The 20,562-nt window shown below is 35.1% G+C and overlaps 1 protein-coding gene across 1 annotated transcript in view; it reads right to left on the bottom strand.

The window, feature by feature from the left end:
• Nucleotides 1-3,062: 3,062 nt before the first annotated feature.
• ELMOD2 (ELMO domain containing 2) overlaps nucleotides 3,063-20,562 on the bottom strand; it is a 22,270-nt gene continuing 4,770 nt past the window's right edge. The window contains exons 4-8 of the mRNA XM_017873639.1: nucleotides 17,140-17,237; nucleotides 15,428-15,557; nucleotides 13,921-14,009; nucleotides 12,496-12,629; nucleotides 3,063-5,969 (exon numbers count right to left, since the gene is read on the bottom strand). Coding sequence (XP_017729128.1) covers nucleotides 5,824-5,969; nucleotides 12,496-12,629; nucleotides 13,921-14,009; nucleotides 15,428-15,557; nucleotides 17,140-17,237 — 597 coding nt within the window. The 3' untranslated portion in view covers nucleotides 3,063-5,823. The remainder of the gene's footprint in view (nucleotides 5,970-12,495; nucleotides 12,630-13,920; nucleotides 14,010-15,427; nucleotides 15,558-17,139; nucleotides 17,238-20,562) is intronic.

Genomic DNA, 20,562 nt, shown 5'->3' on the forward strand with positions numbered 1-20,562 from the left:
GAGGGGAAGCCCCTACAGGCCTGAGAATCACTACAAAGTTTTTCTTTTTCATGCAAAGTAAGTGGCAATAATCACACTCTGTTCCTTGTTTAACAAGACAAGCCATTACTTGAAACAAGGTAAGATATAAAGTCTGCAAATCATTCTTGCATCTTGTCTTCATTTGTTAAAATGGGAAAATTTTCATTGTGGAATATAACACATATACATAAAAGTGCATAAAGCAAATGAATATTTTAATGTATTATTACAAAGTGAACTAACAGGTAACCAAAGTGAAGCTCAAGAAACAGAAAATTGCAAGCACCGCAGAACCACCTCCACCCACGGGATCACAACTTGAGACCATCTTAACTTTGCTTTCATTGTAAATGGTTTTCTGTGTGTTTTTATACAGATTCACTATTTAAGTATACATCCCTAAATTATATGGCTCATTTGTCTATTTTTAAACTTCATATAAATGGAATCATCCAGTATGTTTTATGTGTGCATCTTTTGACCAATATTACAAATTTAGAATTCACACAACAGTAGGCTAGCTAGGCAACTCTGCTAATCTTAGCTGAATTCAGTTGGCCTTTAAATTCAGGCCATGGGTTTATGACCAGTTCTGATCAACTCCATGTGGCTCTGATTCATCTGGTACCCATGGATAAACCAAGGCATGTTCTTTATCATGGTGATGGCAGAGGCGCAAGAATAAGCCCAATTGCTCAAACCTATTTCAAGCCTTTGCTTATGTCTGCTAACATTCCACTGATCTTGGCAAGTCACATGGTCAAGCCTAACATCAAGGAGCAGGGAAATGCACTCCTTATTGGGAAACAGAGAGGACTGAATATTTGCTGAATAAATCCAAACTGGCACAGCACATCTGTTCAACATGGTACTAGAAGTCCTAGCTAGTGCAGTAAGACAAATAAATGGATGGAAAGAAATAAGTTACTGCTCACGAGTGATATGAATGTGTACACAGAAAATCCAAAAGAATTGGCATACATAAGAGTTTGGCAAAGTGGCTAATAAAATCAATATTAAAAATGTATTATATAAAAGCATTTTAGGCTGGGCGTGGTGGCTCACGCCTGTAATCCCAGCACTTTGGGAGACCAAGGTAAGTGGATCACCTGAGGTCGGGAGTTTGAGACCAGCCTGGCCAACATGATGAAACCCTGTCTCTACTAAAAATACAAAAAAATTAGCTGCTCATGGTGGCGGGCACCTGTAATCCCAGTTACTCGGGAGGCTGAGGCAGGAGAATCACTTGAACCCGGGAGGCAGAGGTTACAGTGAGCCGAGATGGCACCATTGCACTCCAGCCTGGGTGACGGAGCAAGACTCTGTCTCAAAAAAAAAAAAAGCATTTTAAAATAGTACCTGGGAATAAATACAACAAAAGATGTGTGGTATCACTATAAAGGCTACAATTCTATTGAAATATGTTTTTTTAAAACTATATAGGTATATAACATACTCTTGGATTGGGAAAACTGTTTTACATTTATCTTACAGATTTAATGCAATCTATAGAGTTAAAGCATTTATTTTTATCATTAATAGTCTGTCCCTAGAGGGAAATGATCTGCATCAAACTGCTCCATAGTTCTCCAGTCTTTCTAAATTTGATTCCAATATTTTACTGTTTAAAGTGTATTTGTTGTAGTTTATAAGGATACACTTTATAAAATTAATCATTTTATTTTTCATTTATTATTTTTTAAACATAAATGAATTTTTATCAAATGTTTTTTCTGCATGTAAGACTATCATATGATTTTCAAATGTTAATATGGAAAGTTATATTAGTTTTATTCTGGTGATCAACTGAGCCATAACTGATCACATATTAAAGCAATATATCTATAAATGCAGGTCATTAATATATTAAAATTAGTAAGCTTCCAGATTCAGTATGCTAACATTTTGTTTATAATTATTGCATCTAAAGTGACATTGGCATACAGTTTTTTTTCATACTGTTCTTGTGGAGTTTTAGTCATCAAGGTTATCATAGTCTCATGAATTGCAGAGTCTACACTCTTATCATTTGCAAGAGTTTGTGAAAAGTGATTTTACTCTTAAATGTGTCATTCAGCTCACCGATGCAAGCCATATAGAACTGCAGTTTTTAGCGGAAAGGGTTTTAATTGCTAATTCAGTTTAACAGGGCTAAGATTTTCCCCTTTCTTGTATAGTTTGGGTAAGCTGTATTTTCTAGAAATTTTTGTATTTCATTAAAATTTTCAAATTTTTGAAAAAATTAATTTTTTTCACCATCTGTATAATTTGTAGGGATGTCCCATATTTCATTGACATTATTTGCTTTCTTTTATTCTTAACTAGTATCATCAAGTTTATCAATATTAGCCTTTTCAAGCAAAAACTTATTTCTGTTGATCCTATATGCTTGTTTTCTATTCTATGCATTTTAAGCACTTATCTTTAATATTTCCTTGTCTATTTTCTTTACATTTATTGTGTTCATCAAACTCCTTAAGATGGATGTTTTGTCTTTAATTTCCAGCCTTTCTTATTTTCAAATATATACATATATTTAAAATTATAATTAGCACTAACTTTAATAAAGTTAGTACTAATATACTAACTTAACCTTATCCAACCAGATCCACTGTAATATTTTTATTTCAAAGTAAGATATACACACATACACATACATACACACAGAAATGCTATGCAGCTGTAAAAAATGATGTATTTATGTGAAAATAGATCCATTTTATGATGGATAATAGAACTTTTATGTAAAGTTAAGAATAAAACAGTGCAGTTTAGCATGAATTATTCCTACTGTTTGTAAGAACAGGCAGGTGGAGGTGGTGGCTTCTTTTTAAATAACGGACATTTTCAGTCTCATAACCACTTGTTTCTCATTCAACATTGTTAACAGGTAATTAGCAGTTAAAAAGTCAAGAAAATCAAAACTTTTTTCTGTATATTCTGATTTACCTACAGCAACATAAGAAAATAAGAAAATGTTTAATGAGCACGAATGATAAATGAGGGAATATGGAAAAAAAGTATCAACAGAAAGGCTTATAACAATTTCAACATTTTTTTATTTGCTCACTTAACATTCCAAACAAAATGACATTTTACACTATTGCTTTTACTTAAGAAGTCAACTGCCTTATCCAAAGTAGACAAAAATCCCAATTCCTTTAAGTGTACAAGTGGTACTTTTCCCCCCCGAGAAAGCTACTTGAATACTTTAACAGAAACACAGAATCATCCTGTAATAATAAGGTGGTAGTTGGGTCTTACCTGTACTACATTTAAAACTTTTCTCATTAAAAACTGAATACAGAAAAAAACCCAAAACACCTCCAGTCATGATTCCTCTCAGATTGTTAACAATTCCACTAATCTTCGTTAAAAATTGCTTTTGTAGAGAGGTGTATAAATATGAAAATGGAAAGTAAGCCTCCCCACACCTGTTCATGGAGAAGTGGGGTAGACCATTTATCCTGAGAAAACAGCTACTGGTCCCCATTATTTCAAGAAAGATAATAAACATTATGGCCCTCCAAGTCAAACCTCCTATCTATCATGATCATGTGTAACCTTTTCTGTTCTGGCTGCAAGCATCTATTTTTCATACTCATGTGATGCTTCTCCTTTGAGCAAATCTTTGATGAACTTATATTTCACTGAATGTTCTCAAAGGGGAGAAAGAGTACATGAGCAATTATAATACTGGAACAAAAGTGAAGAGTACATATATTTTCACGTAGAAAAAATACATACAAATCCAAGTAGCTCCTAAAAATATGAATCAGATGGGAATTTTCAAGAAAAAGATTGTTTTCTAAACTGTAAATGGTGCCAGTAAGACACTGATTTTTATATCTAGCTACATTACCGTATTTATGTACAAAGAGAGGTTGGTATAGGTTCACTGATACCCCCTGATTTCTCCCATTTCTTAAAGATTGTCTTTCAGACCCTATTAAAACCATAACTGTTAATTTTTTAGACTACTTCCTGTCACTGGCACACTCTCTTCAATCTGGCACATACAAAAATTCATTTCAACATTTATTTACTTTTTTGATGCTGAAACTAACATAATTTTTTGGCTATTTCAATGCCACAATATTCTATCACTACTTTGGCAATTTACTAATCATTATAGAAATAGGTAAGATTCTAAATATGGATTTTAAGACTACATAAAATTCCAACTACATATGTCAAAAGGGAAAGTAGGAAGGTAGACGCAATTATATTTCTGTTTTCATGTATATCACTATCAAGAGTCTGAAGGCCCATGTTGCATTCTAATTTACAACTGACATTGGTGACATTTTGCTTGGCTTCTAGACTCAAACCTAGAATTTAATAGTGGCTTTTAGATCAATTTGCTGTAAAACTATCTGAAATGGATGCAGATTATTTTAAGCAAAAATACTTAAAAAGTCTGAGGTCTTGCTCTATTATATACGAGCCAGTCCTTAAACACTTGATATACACCCACATTAAAAGGTGTGCTAAATATCATCATGTTTTAGATGAAATTATGTCTTCAAAAGGTTGGTTTCTGTAGGATTTAAGGAGAACTTAAACTTTCCTGCTTTAAACTTTAGTTTTGCTATCAGTACAAATGTGTAAAACACACCAAGAAGAAATCATTTCCATAAGAATCTCATCACTATATAATCCTTGAAAGCACTCGCTGCCTTCCTGAGATTTTAGGAGAATAAAACTATATAAAATGCACAGTCATCATGTCATCTTCAAGCTATTTTAGTATCCCACAAACCGTTAACATAAAGTTCATACATCGTTATCTAAAAACACCATGGAGTCAAAGAGAAGCAAGAGTTAACAGTAAGTCAAATAAACCAATGATGTTTAACTGAGATTTTTTTTAAAACTTAAACTTTCTTAAGTTTCAAAGACAGTTTTATTTAAATAAAAACTGTCTTTTATAATCTTTTTGTCTTTTATATAATCAAGATTTTCTTGGCAAATACATCTCTTTTCATAAACATACATAGGTAGAGAAGTTTCATACACAAGTAAAGCAGTTTCATAAACATACATAGCTAGAGAAGAAAACATTAAGGTTCTTTTCTACAACTGATAAAAAGCAAATACTGAAGATGAGAAAATGCCTTTAAGCTTTCAAATAACACTGTGGCATTTTAAAGTGTGTTATTTAAAAACAAAAAAGCTAGTCACCAATACTGTCATTCTCTCATCAGTTATGCTCAATAATCACAGAAACCCAAAAGGAGGCCATAATTCTTTATTCTCTCTGCCGTATCTCTGCTCTGTTTGCTACTAATGAAGCAATATTATGACATGTAATTAAGATGCAAACAAAGAAAATCATAAACACTCTTCCTGTTAATTACCCTAGAAATAAAATCAAAGAAAATTAAAACAGCCATTCCCAAACTAAAACCAAAAAAAATCTTAAAAGAGCTTTGAAAAAAGATACCAACTTGATCCCACAACACATAAAAATGAAAACTGATTTTACACATTTTAACCAACAATTTAATACAAACACCTGATTTATACTTTTACACCAACGGGCTAAGTCCCAAGTTCCAAACTGTAGTTCGCATGACTCTACAGAGGGGATCTTTGGAAGGATAAGGTACCTTTGGAGAACAGTGTATAAACAATTGTAAACATACACTGATTGTCCACTAGCTTTCTTAAATAGAATTTCTGAAATATTTTTGTAGGAAATTATATATAAGAGTGTAACTGATCAGATAATTCCATTACAACATATAAATTCTGTTGAATGTGCAAAATGTGGTAGAAATAGAAGATACAGTGGATGATTTATACTTTTAAAGTAAGTGCTACATTACAATCCAGTAAAAGTCCTTTAATCTTTTCGTGAAACTTCTCTCTATACAAGTTGAAATACATAATGCTTTCTGGTTCTTCTTCAAACCAAAACTTGTCAAATTCATAGACAAGATAACCTACAGTTAAAGAAAAACAAAACATTTAGTCCTCAATGTTGGAATCACATTCAACCCATCTCATTTTACAAAGTATATATAACCATCCTTTAAATTCCGTATTAGAATACAATAATCAAAAGTAATCTCAAAACTATTAGAAGCCTGAGGGACTAAATAAGAAATGTTTCTGTATGTTCAAAATGAACAGAAATTTCAATAAACGATTTAGTGTGCATTTACTATTGGTCTCAAAAATCAACAACGTCCCTCAAGCTTAAAAGATGCAGGACTTTCAGCCGGGAGCAGTGACTCATGCCTGAACTCTCAGCACTTTCAGAGGCTGAGGTGGGCAGATCGCTTGAGGCCAGGACTTAAGAGACCAGCCTGGACAATATGGCGAAACCCCGTATCTGCAAAAAGTACAAAAATTAGCCAGGCATGGTGGGATGCGCCTGTTGTCCCAGCTACTTGGGAGGCTGAGGTGAAGGGATCACTTGAGCCCAGGAGGTCAGGGCTTCAGTGAGCCATGACTGCACCACTGCACTCCAGCTTGGGTGACAGAGTGAGACCCTATCTCAAAAAAAAAAGAAAAAAAAAAAGATGTAGTACTTTCAAAAGATACCTTGAGAAGTTTCCCGAGAAACCTCTGAAGCACAAAAATGCAAGTAATGAGAAAATGTTGGATAAGGCTAACATGTAGGAAAGCTGTTTCCTACCTTTTTTTTTTTCCAAAAGATAATTTTAATGATTTTATTGTACATGAATCACCCTGTGAACATTTTATTTATATTGGTCACAATGAATCTGTTGGTATGCTGTGGAAAATCAGCTCAAATTTATTTCTGATGATAAATGGCCTATGACCCCAATTAGTCAATAAGCCATTTTAGTCTATTTTCATAGTTATTAACATTTAATGAGAGCCTACAATGTTCCAGGCTTTATGCTAGGTGCTTAACACATTATTAAATTTAAACCTTATAGTCCAAGATGAGTATTATGCCCAATTACACATGAAAAAGGAATTGGAGGTTAGAAAAGGGAAGCAAGCTGTCTAAGGTCATGCATGTGGTAAAAAGCTATTTCCTACTTAATTCTTGATTTCTAAATCTAAGAGTTATTTCTACTTTTTTTTCAATGAGCTATCAGCATCTTTTCTTTAAAAAAAAAAAAATCCACTCTAAATCGGCTTCGTATTTTTGGCTTTCAATATCATCATTATGGTAGCCAAATTAACCCCCAAAATGTTAAAGGTATTTCATGAAACTGAACTTGTTTATACACACACACACACACACACACACACACACACACACACATATGTAAACTTAAACGTGAATTTAAAACCACCCAACATCAAAATATCTATCAACAAGTACATAAACAATGTGTAGCATATAATGGAATATTGCTCAGCAATAAAAATAAATGAGCTAATTTGTCAATTTAAAAAAGTAACAAGTAAAAAAAGCTATTAATACACATAACAAATTATGCAGAAAGAAACCAGACCAAAGCGAGTAAAAACTGCATGATTTCACTTAAATACAATTCTAGAAAATAAATGCAACCTCCTCTATAGTGACAAAAAAAAAGTGGTACCTAGGATGGCGGCGGGGAGGGGCAAGAGGCATGGATTACCAAGGAGCACATAAAAACTTTCAGAGGTGGTGATTATATTCACCATTTGGATCATGGAGATGGTTTCACAGGTGTATACATATGTTAAAACTTATCAAATCATACACATTTAAATATGTGCAGTTTATCATGTATGTGTAGTTTATCATATACTTGAATAAAGCTGTTAAAAGTAAAACAAAAAATAAAACCACCCCAGTCCTACTTTGTATGTAATCAAATGTATTTATTGAATTATTTTTTCAAATATTTCTACAGTGCTCACTAAATGCTCATATACTGTCAGAGCAGCGCTAGGATGCAAGTACTATGCCGTTATTCCCATTCTACGGAAGAGGAAACAGAGATGCAGAGAAGTTAAATGATGTGCCCCAAACCACACAGTTTGTAAGTGGTCTCTGTTGTAAAAGCCAATTACTTTACACAAAAGGGTGGCTAGACTATCATGACTGCCTACTATGAAAAAAATGGAAATCCTATTTTAATAATATTGGTCATAAAGCAAACATTAATGGTTAAAATCATCATATTCCAACACTGAAATCTCATTTCATAAGAAGGCCAGTTTAAGAAAGATTTTTGGATTATTCTCAATATATGATAAAACAGATTTCTGTCAACCATGATATACAAGTAATATCAAGAAATGAAGCCTCTGAAGAAATACCATCTGCTATCTCTATCCCCCATACACTGTCAGGGATGTACAATAAATACATTTAGAGATTAATGTTCTGCATAGTATGATAAGGGAGATAGCCATCCAAATTTCATGGCCATACCATTCGTTTCGGTATAACTGGTTATTATGTTTTAGATATTTACCATTCTTATGTCCTTTAAATTGCTTTTTCATTACTGTCAGTAATGTGGCCCATTCAAATGACTACATGGGCCTGGAACAAAATGCTGAAGTTAAAGCACTAGGAACTTCATGCTTCAGAGTGAGGCTATTGACCTATAATATAAATCAGTGTCAGAGAAAGACTAACTTGAAGAACGGAGACTATAATAGCTAAAGTGATTTAATGTGACATCAGGAAACCACAGGAAAAAATACTGAAATTCTAGGAAACTGGCAGGGCCATCCTTGGTATAAGACCCCCAAAGCTTTGCAAAAAGTGATGGAACAGAGCTGTTTTCCATGATGCACATATTTTGTCCTTTTGAGTCCTGATGTTTGGAACACTTAGACTCTGTAGAAATTGTCATATGAAATATCTAAACCTGAAATTCCCTGCATGTATTTACTGCAGAGGTTAAGGATAAGAAAACCATAGGAAGGGGGATTAACTGTAAACCTGCACCTCACTGGGGTGATGAAAATGTTCTAAAAGTGGATGATGATGATGGCTACCCAATTTAGCTCATTAAAATCCATTTAAGTGTATTTTTAAAATGGGTAAATTCTATGGTATATAAATTATACCTCAATAAAGTTGTTATTGAGGCATAACTTTCTTGTTACACAAACTTGAGGGGTTACTATTTTTTTTTTTTTTGGAACCACCAAACCAGAAGTCCAGCTAAAATTGTGGCCCTACAAAACTAGAATGGAGACATCCTAGACAGGAATATAAAGAAGACAGAGGTCCCCAAATCCTAAGCCCTCCTGCTGGACTAGTGGTCAGTAACTTTCCACAATCATGGCAGATACCTGCTCACAGTTTGGACGTACAAGATGACAATGGAGCTAAAAAGCTAACCTACCAATGTTTCCAGCCCTTCCTACACAGGACGCATTAAAACAAAGGCAGAGAGATCAAAGGAAAAGGGGGAGATGAAGGCAGATTGTAGGGAAACAAAAAATGTGGAAACTAATCTCTTAACCGTTCTTCCTTCTGGAGAGAAACTATGACCTTGGAACTAATTTGTGCAAACCAATTGATCCTACTCCTCTAACAAAAAAAGTATGCACATTCAAAAGACAAGGTTTCAAGTTATTATTCTAGTTAGAGTATGTTCCTCCTAAGAAGAAAAGCAGAACCTTACTTAAGATGTGAAACTTGCAATGGTAATGGGTATGGAAATCAAGTTTTTGGAAACTTCTGCTTAAAAGGTACATAGGTATATGTGCATGTGCATTTTAATATCTCAAAATAATTGAAAACCATAAGCTTCACGGTTTCCAGGATGATTGAGCTGACAGGAGGTAACTGAAAGGGTTCTACAATGACTTTTCTACCTCAGATATTACACTTTAATGTCCTTCCTATAGAGGAGCCAGCCGAGATGGTGTGAGGGTGCTGGAGAGCAACAGTTCCCACAGATCCTCAAGTTCCCTGGTCTTTAGGGGAAAAATACTACACAGAGGTCATTTTGCACTGCTTTCTAACCTACCACCTTCCTGTATATATTGAGATATGGGAAACTGCTTAATTGTTTGGGGAGTTTTTAAATTGTTTTTATATTTATGTTCAATAGGTAGCTAATGAACAAGAGATATATTTCATTTAAAAAAAAAAAAATTAGAGGCAAGTTAGCAAAGTCCCAGCGACGACACTTTGGAATGGTAAAGGAAAGCATCTCATGCCTGCCAGAAATCTTCAGTACACTTGGGTAGAATCATCAATGCTGTCCTTAGGGACCTGAAACCTGTCCCTCCATCTAAAGACATGCTGCATTGGCTCCTACTTTGTGTAAGCATGCCCATATGATTCTTTATCCTTATCCATTAAGGGAGAAAAAGGATCTGGACATACAGTGCTGGGGTTAAAGTAGAGGTTGGGCTGAAGATATATATTTTGGCATTTAATGCACATTTGGCATTTCAAGCAAGGGACCAGATGGTATCACTCAGGAAAAGTATGCGGGCTAAAGAGAGGAGTGGGCACAGGGCTGGGCCCCGAGGTGCTCCTACATACAGTAAGGTAGTGGATGTCTACAGGAATTCCTGTGGGGCAGGAAAAAAGCAAGGAGAATGTGGCATCAGAAAAGTCACGATAATGTTTCCAGAAGAAACGTGTGGTCATTTATGCCCAGTGCCACTAAAAGGATCAAATAACATGAAGAAAAAACATGGCAATGGTATTAGGCAGCAAAAAAACTTGGTGTTTGAGAAAAATCAGTGTGAGCAGAGTCATGGAGAGAGAAACTAAACTGGAATTAGATAAAAATTGGAGATGAAGAAATGAAAAACAGCAATTATTGAAAAAATTTCATGAAGAAAGGGAGCAGAGAAAAGAAGTAGTATCTGGAGGTGGACACTGCATTAGGGGGAAATTTTTATTCTGAAGATGACAGCTCCTCACTGAATGCAGTGACTTTATCTTCTTCTCTGCTATATCCCCAGGGCCTAGAACAACACCTAACACACAGTAAATGAATAAACTTCCCCGAGAAGAGCATGTCTAAACTGAGATTTGGAAGATGAGAAGGCATCACCTGGAAAGAACAGAGGGAGCTGGAAGAGTGTTTGGGCCAAGTGAATGTCACTTGCAAAGGCACAGAGTCAAGAGAGAGCATAATATATCTGAGCAACTAAAAAGAAGACTGGGATGCCTCCACTATAGAGTTTGTAGGGGTGAGAGGGGGGCTGGTATATGGCAAAAGATGAGTCTGGAGAGGTTACCAAGGTTCAGATTATGCAGGGCCTTATAATGGGAATCCTTTGAAGAATTTTTGGCAGTGGAGTAAAATGATGAGATTTTCATTTTAAACAACTATACTTTCAACATGGAGAAGAAATAGAAGAGTGTTACCATAAACAGACTGCTAAAGGCTATTACAGTAACCTAGTAACAAAGGCCTGATTTTTTTTTTTTTTTTTTTTTGAGACGGAGTCTCGCTGTCGCCTGGGCTGGAGTGCAGTGGGCGGATCTCAGCTCACTGCAAGCTCCGCCTCCCAGGTTTACGCCATTCTCCTGCCTCAGCCTCCCGAGTAGCTGGGACTACAGGCGCCCGCCACCTCGCCCAGCTAGTTTTCTGTATTTTAGAGACGGGGTTTCACCGTGTTAGCCAGGATGGTCTCGATCTCCTGACCTCATGATCCACCCGTCTCGGCCTCCCAAAGTGCTGGGATTACAGGCTTGAGCGACTGCGCCCGGCCAGAGGCCTGATATTGTACAGTTACAATGGGGACGGAAAGAAACAGACACATGCAAGAGAAAGTTAAGATGCAGACAAAACTGGAATTAGGGTGTAAGCAAAGGCAGGAAAGGTTCTGCGAAAAAGAGACATGGATGATATTTTCAACAATGGAGATGAAGAAATTATGATTTGGCCACCGATTATCTAAGTAGTTTCTTATATGCTACCAACATGCAAATGACATGCTAAAGACAGAAAAAGATCAAGAAAAGTAGTATGTGAAGAAAAACTAGATTTGAGTTCTTTGCTTCTGAACACTAGCTTCAGAAGATGGATTCATTCAATTAAACCTTCAGTATTCAAATATTATCACTAAAAGTGAATAGAACAGAGAAAGTAAAGACAGCTTTAGGAACAGTTACTTAGTACCTCTAACCTACCACAAGAAAATTTGGCCTTGAAATTCAAGGCAGGGGGAGGTGAAAAGTTCCTCTAAATTAAATTTCCTTCCAAAAATAATAAAATAATCTGCAAATGGTCTGTCCTTAACAGCATTCATTAACCAGCATCCAAGAAGGAAAATATATTTTGTAGTTAGCTGGAAAATGAATGCCTAAAGAAAAATTACATGAATCTTAGATGTGTCTACATGTGAAATACTGCCTTTTATAATCAGCAAATATAAACACTGAAGTACAGAATACTCTTGGGGACTCATCTTCCACTATTTTCTTGTTTTTCAAAGACCCTAAGTAATAAAATGATAAACATAAGTTATATACTTCATAGAGGCAACAGATTAAAATATATATTATACATTCCTAGTGGTTTAAGAATTATCTCAGATCTAGTTTTAACTCATTTTAATACTCACAATAAAACTGATGAAAGTGTTCCATTGTTGGTATACCAGGAACAAAGTTATAGAGATGAAACTTCAAAGCTTCACTCTTCAGTAAGCTATAAGCCATCTCTGTAAGATTGATTCCAACTATTGCATAAGAATACCTATGTCAGAAACATTACCAGTTATACCAGCTAGCCAAATAACTCATAAAATAAATTAAAATTATGTTAGGAATTAGTAGAAAATGACTTCAGGTTTAACACAGTACTGATTTTATGATAATCTCTACACGGTAAGAAAAATATACTAGAAAGAATTTAACATTTTGCTTTTAAAGCCTGTATATTTTCTGGATATAATCTAAGGAATAAAATAAAGCTCTGTTCACATGATATCTAAAACTAAAATTCTTAAATAAAAAAGGGGTCAGGGGACTACAGACACCAAATCTCACTGATTTCTAAAATACACTGGATAATCTGACATTTTCTTCTCCATTATCAGGGTACTTATTTTTTTACTAATTAATACAGATATGCCCAGAACTGGTAAGCTGCTTGCTTGAGAAGAACACAGTATTTTAGGAACTTAGCCCTTGCTTCAGATACTGTATAGTTAAATAGGCTCTATTATAATGGTGGGTTAATAGTGCTTAATCAGAATGAAAATAGGTCTAAGAGGATGAAAAAATGATACTGATAGCATTCCAACTTGTTTTACAGATTTTCAGTTTAAAAAAATATAATTTGGTTTTAAATAAATATCTTTAAGGATGAGGATTTAAGAACAACTATCAAGCTGGGTGTGGTGGCTCACACCTGTAATCCCAGTACTTTGGGAGGCCGAAGTGGGCGGATCACGGGGTCAGGAGATCAAGACCATTCTGGCTAACATGGTGAAATCCTGTCTCTACTAAAAACACAAAAAATTAGCCAGGCGTGGTGGCGGGCACCTGTAGTCCCAGCTACTTGGGAGGCTGAGGCAGGAGAATTGCCTGAACCTGGGAGGCGGAGCTTGCAGGGAGCCGAGATCGTACCACTGCACTCCAGCCTGGGTGACAGAGTGAGACTCCATCTCAAAAACAACAACAACAACAACAACAACAGCTATCAAATATTACATACCAACAAACTAATCAATGCAAAATAAAGAAAATTTATTGTTTAAATTCAATACAAGCCATCAAATGAAAGACACAGAAGTTGACTAAAAAAGGTTTGTGAAAATTTGCAAAACAGAAATACTTGCATTTTTTCCCATTTCATTACCATTTCAGGCATTGTCGAAATAAGGACCCCTAATGAAAGGAGTATTCTGTTACCTAAAATAAAATGTGAAGACTTGTGACCGTGTTTTAAAACAGGGTCAAGACTGGCTCTGAAGCTAAATCCAAGCATTAGATTAGGTTTACCTGGTCACTACTTTTATTACCAACACCTGTGACTTGCTTACATTAGCCTCTCTCCATGAATTCTGCAAGGAGTTTGATTATGCCAATGATAAGGTCTCAGTGATGTGGTGAGAGCCACAGTGTAGAACCACTAGTATTAAAAATTTAATATGTATGAATATTGAATTTCTGGGTTCCATTCCTGGAGATTGTAATTTTTGTAAGTCTAAGGTGGAACTTCAGAATCTACATACTGAACACTAGTTAACTCTAGTAAATGTGGTCCTTGAACTACACTTAAAGCAAGACGGATTACACAGCTCTTTACCCTGCTGAGTATGTGTAATGTAGAACTGCTGAGTATGTGTAGTGTAGACTGGTGAGTATGTGTAGTGTAGACTGCTGAGTATGTGTAGTGTAGAACTGAATTCCACCATGAAGCACCAAGGTAAAATTCCCTGGACTAGAGGGCTAGGAGTTGTACTTTTTTCCCTCAAAAGGAACGGTATTGTGTAGCAAGGGCCTAACATGAAGGGAATAACGATGACAATGGGGACAGAAATAGCAGTTAATCCTCAGTAAGTGCCAGGTACTATTTTAAACACTTTAAAAACTCATCCATACAATAACCCTTTGAGATACATATTTATATTATCCTCATTTAACAAAATACACTTTTCCTGAAAAGCAAAAAAAAAAATCCTTCATTGTTTTTAAACTTGTATTGCTTAGTGTTACTTAGATAGTATCAATGTTTGTTTCCACAGAACTCCTAATTCCAAGTGCAATGTGCTACTTTCTTTAACCATTTTCAAATAAAATTGGAACAGGTGTAGAGGATGGGCAGGAGATTCAGCTGTGTTCCAGTCCCTATCATTCTAGGACTAAAGCAAATCGCTTCATCTCCCTGGTCCTTAGAATCTTCATCCCTCAAACAAAGGGACTAGTCTAGATGATCTGTAAAGCTTACTCTAGGTCTATTACTCTTTAATTTTGGCACCTCATTGGCTTTATGCATTTAGACTTTAGAAATAAGAAATAGAAAATTCTAAGTAAATAATTTTACTTTCATAAAGTTTAAATCTTTTGTGGCATTACTTGGCAATTAACGTTCTATAAGTCCCAAAAGATTGGACATAATAATCTGAAAAGGGATACGCATGTTTTCAATTTGTAAGTAGCTAAAAAAAAGCGTAACTTATATGAGCAGTTTGTATAAAAGTAGGAGAAAATCTGAAACTTGTAGACATGTACTTTTTGGTTTGAAAAGATCTCTATAGGTTTTTATTTCGAATTAATAAAATTAAGTAAAATTTATTTGCATATATTACTCATAAAAAGCATTTTTACGATATTTGATATCGAATGCGGCTTATCAGGAAATTATAAAATAGCTAACTAAAAATCTTTCCATATCAATGAAATCCAGCATAATAAAATTCTCTAAGGGCAAATAAACCATATAAACCTAGCCATATAAGCCTCTAGAATTTGCAGACTTTACTTAGCTGAAGCCTGATTTATTTTTCTAGTGTTCAACAACTCCACATAAAGAAAACAGAAATTTACCTTCATGAGTAGCTCTTCATGTTGTAGGTTATCAGAATCATATGGCCTTTTCCTCACACTTTCTACATCCAAATAGAGCTGTTTATAACCAGTTATCTGAAGTAAGCACATCTTCATGCAGATTTTAAAACTAAAAATAATAAAATTATTTTTAAAAAGCATACCTTCTTATCACAATAAAGTCTTTCATAGCTTGGGGTTCGTATATCTATTTAGAAAGCATTTCCTGGCTTTCAGTTTAACATAAGACCCACCAAAGGCCTCCTTAAACACAAAACATTATGCAAAGTATTATATAGGATACAAGGCCTAGAAAGAGGGCAAGATATGGTAGGAATGGCAAACTTCACAACTGTAAGGATTTGTGAAGGATCTTCTCTTCATGTTTTCTCTGGGCAATCCTATATATTCCTAAATCCTTATTGCCAGATATCACCAGTAGACTTAATTTTCCAAGTATATATAAAACAAATAGCTCCACAACAGTTGATCTCAGCTCTAAATACAACTGCTTCTCTTCCCTAAAGAAACATGCTCCTTCTTTAGTCTCTAGATCTATTAACGACATCGCTACCCATTAGTTCCCCAAGCTACAACACTCCAAGTTCTGACCTGCCTCTCTCCATCACGATGTGTCCAAAGATCTCCATACCCTAATCCTTTCTAGCTCTGAAATGTCCTTCAAAGCAATCCTCATAGCACTCTTTCTTCTACTGTATTTATGCCTTTGTCATTTCTTGCCTGAATGACTCAAGTTTCCTCATTTACTCCTTCTGCCAGCCTCCCCCATCATCAAATCTACTCTCCATCTTCCTAAAATACATATCTAAAAATGTAGCTTGTCTGCTTAAAAACCAGAGGACAACATCTACATCCTTCAGTATGGCATACAAGACTCTGTGATGTATCAATCTAGCATTTCACCCATTTCTCCAGCCACTACTCTGATCATATTCAATGATCCAGCTACAAATAACTCCCTATCATTCCAGATACAAAAGTATTAATATTTCTATGTCTCTGTGCCTTGCTGGCACTGCTCCCCTACCCACTCTTGAAGGTCCAGTGTAAATGCCATCTCTTGGGTGGAACTATCCTCACAGTTCCCTCCTAGACCCTTCCTCGTCTCAGCTGAAATAAATTGTTTCTTCCTCTATATTCACATAGAAAATGCTGAATGAAGGAAAAAATATGAAATACTATGTCAACATACCAGTGCTAGGAACACAGAAATGGGAAAAGTACACTTCTTATGGAACTCAGAATTTACAGAGGGAAGGACAAGAGTTAATCAATGACTACAGTACAATGGGTTACATGGTATGATAGAACTATGAGATGCCACAGAAATGCATCTAACTCAGAGTGGAGGAGCCTGGGAGGATTTTACTAGAGGAGGATATAGGAACTGTATTTCAAAAGACCTAGTAGCCAAAGTTATTAACCTTGGGAAAGTCATGGTAAGACACCTTGAAGAAGGCAGATGATATACTGGCATTAGTTCTGGATTGGAAACCAAGAGATACAGGTTCTAGTACTGATTCTATCACTGCCCTCTCTGGATCTCGACTGCTCCTCTTGTGAAGTGAGAGCGCTGAATCAGATGATCTCCACAAACCCTTCAGCTCTAAAGTGTTACAACAGTGTGTGATCTCGATACTTCACAGGCTATAACTGCATAATAAAAAAAAAAAATGTAAAAAAAAGCACACCTGGCATCCTTCTCAGGGTTAATATTCTTTTCCTTCATAATATCATCCACACATTTGTCCACTTCACTCTGAACAACACGTGTCGCCTTCTGTAAAACCTATTTATGTGAAAGAAAGCCAAATGAGAAAATTCTTTGTAGCTGAAAAGACATAGTTTTGAGGCATTTAATCAACCTTACAAAGTAGATATTGAAAATGCAAAATAAACTCAGTTTGTTGCAACCAGTTTATTTCAAAATTTCTCTAGGGCTAACCTCATATATATAGTTTTATTATAAAAGAACAGCAACATGATGTATCAGAGGAAGGCTTCCTCAACTGAGTCAACAGGTTCTCAGCTGACGAGTTCTTAGCAAATGAGCTGCCACCATAGTGTTTATGAAGTAGATATTTTAATTACATAATAAAAATGTTAAAAAATCTTGAATGCATAAGTTTAAAAAATTAAATGCAGAAAAGAGTTGAATCTCATAATCTTGTCTCCAGAGATCACCACTGGCAACAAATTGGCATTGACGAAAACAAAATCAGATCAAATTTGAACTGTAGGAATTTACTGTGCATACTGAAGAACAGTTCACAAACCAAGACTTCGAATCAAAACTGGTAAGAAAAATAAAAATAGAGTCCATAGTTTAGATATACCCCAAGGCGAGAGAGAGAGAGAGAGAAAGAAACAGATTTCCCCAGATAAAAGTAAAAGGTGAGAAGAAAATGGTCAAAGATCTATTAATAACAATCAGTAAAGATACAGATGTGGTCAACAAAGTCTAGTTTGTCCAATCCTGAGATAATATGGGTACAGGAAAAGTGTTGAAGCTTAAATACCAGCAATGGTAAAAGGACTACCTTCGCCATGTGTAGTCAAGGCAAAAGCCATACCTTTTGCATGTATTAAACTCCTAAAATATTAAAAATCCAGTTCAATGTCACCTCCTCTGCAAAGTCTTCCCCAGCCCTAGAGTTACCTACTTCTTTTCACAGTCATACTTCAGTTAGAGAGCACTGACCACACCATATTTTGTTTCTCCATGTTCTCTATCAGCTTTTGTCTCTCTTATTTACTCTTATATCTTGAGCATCTAGCATAGCACATTACTGATTATATGCTCAAAACTTCGTTACATATATTATGAACAAATGACTGACTGAATGAACTCACCCAAGGCATACATAAATGCAGGGCAGAGTTAAGAAGAGAAACCACATCTAGTTTCTAAGCAAATACTCTTTCCTGTATATACTATTCTATTACTTTTTAAAAAATTGATTTATAATTTAAACACAGTGAAAGGCACAGATGTTATTTGATCCGTTTTGACGAATACATACATCCAGATAATCCACATCCCTACTATGATACAGAACATTTCTATCATCCCAAAAAGTTCCTTTATGCCCCTTTTCAATCCATTCTTCCTTCAAGAAGCAACCACTGTTCTGATTTCTACCACCATAGCTTAGCTGTGTGCACATAAATGGAATCAAAGTATGTACTCTTTTGTGTCTGGCTTTTGTTCAACTAACGTTTCTAGGATTCATCCACATTCTTACTCAAATCCACATTCTTTCTCATATCTGTAATTTGCCCTTTTAATTGTTGAGTTGTATTGCATGAATATACCTCAATTTGCTTATTCATTCTCCTGGTACTGGAAATTTGCATTGTTCCCAGTTTGGGATCACACTTTATTATACTTTTGATAAATATATATTTTCATTTCTTAGACACATAAGAGTGAAATTATTAAGATATAGGGCAGTATGTGTTTAACTTTCAATGAAATTGTCAAAACCACTTTCCAAAGTGATAATATCATTTTATACTCCAACTGGTGTTTGCAACATCTGTGCTGTTAGTCTATGTCATTTAGGTAACTTTTAGTGTCCTCTCATTGTGACTTTAATTTGCATTTCCCTGACGACTAATAATGCTGAGCACTTTTCCAAGTGTGTATACACACACACACACATATGTATATATACACCTTTGTCAAGTGACTGTTCAAGGCTCTTGTCCACTAAAACTTCTGCTATCTTTTTATTACTGACTTATAAAAGTTCTTTACTAGAGGCAAGTCCCTTATCAGAAAAATATCCTGCAAATACGTTGTTGGTCTGTGGCCTGCCTACTCCTTTCCTTAAAGATACCTTTGATAAGCAGTTTTATTTTGATGAAGTTTAACTTTTCAATTTTTTTAAGTGGTAGCATAACCCAAGGTGGAAGATACTCTCCTATGCTTGCTTTCAGAAACTTAAAGTTTTAGCTTAAACACAGGTCTAATGTCCATATTAAATTAGTTTTCGTGTATGGTAAGAGATTGAAGCTGAGGTTTGTTTTTTCCCCTATATATATACCCAGTTGTTCCAGCACTATTTATTGAAAAGACTTTCTCCTCCTCATTGAATTGCTTTGATACCCTTGTTAAAAATTATATGACATATTAGGTGTGGCCAATTTCTGGTCTCTCATCTGTTATATTCAACTTTTGACTAGAAAGTCTTAAAGTCAGGTAGTGGGGGTCCTTTTAGAAGATTATGAGGGCTATTCTAGGTCCCTTCCATTTCTTTATAAACTTTAGAATGAGCTTGTCACAATCTTCAAAAGTAGTCTGCAGGGGTTTTTACTGGAACTGCATTGAATCCATAAATCAATTCGGGAATTAACATCTTAATAATACTGAGACCTCCAATGGATGAATACAGTGTATGGTTCCATTTTCATCTTTCTCAGCAATCTTCTCTGGGAGTTTTAGTGCAGAAGTCTTATGTATCTTCCATTAAATTTAGCCCTGAATATTTTATGTTTTCTGGATGCTTTTGTAAGTGGTACTGTTCTTTATTTTCCAAAAGTTTGTTGCTAACATACAGTAGTATACCATGTCCTATAATACTATTAAATTCATTTACTAATAATGCTAGTAGTTTTTGTAGATTTCTTAAGATTTTCTACATTCACAATGTCATCTGTTAATATTTCTTTCCAATCATTATGTCTTATATTGCTTCTTCTTGCCTTACTGCACTACTTAGGATCTCTAGTACGATGCTGAATAAAAGCAGAGAGAGTACATCTATTTGTCTTCTTCTCAGTTGAATGTGGAGAGCATTCAATAATTCAGTGTTATGTATCATGTTAGCTGCATGTTTTTCACAGCCTTTCATAGGTTGAGAAAGTTCCTTCTTTATCTAGTTGAGATTTTTTAATCATGAATTGGTACTGAATTCTGTCAAGACAGGTTTTCAGTATCTGCTGAAATGTTCTTATTTTTCTGATTTACTCTGTTAATGTAGTAAATTACATACATTGATTCTGAAAACTCAACATGACGGGCCGGGTGCGATGGCTCATGCCTATAATCCCAGCACTTTGAGAGGCATTAAAATATATTAAAATTATAATTATAAATTTAAATATAATTA

The sequence above is a fragment of the Rhinopithecus bieti genome, unplaced genomic scaffold (genome assembly GCF_001698545.2).
Source record: "Rhinopithecus bieti isolate Rb0 unplaced genomic scaffold, ASM169854v2 scaffold_7985, whole genome shotgun sequence".
In the NCBI taxonomy this organism is placed as follows: Eukaryota; Metazoa; Chordata; class Mammalia; order Primates; family Cercopithecidae; genus Rhinopithecus; species Rhinopithecus bieti.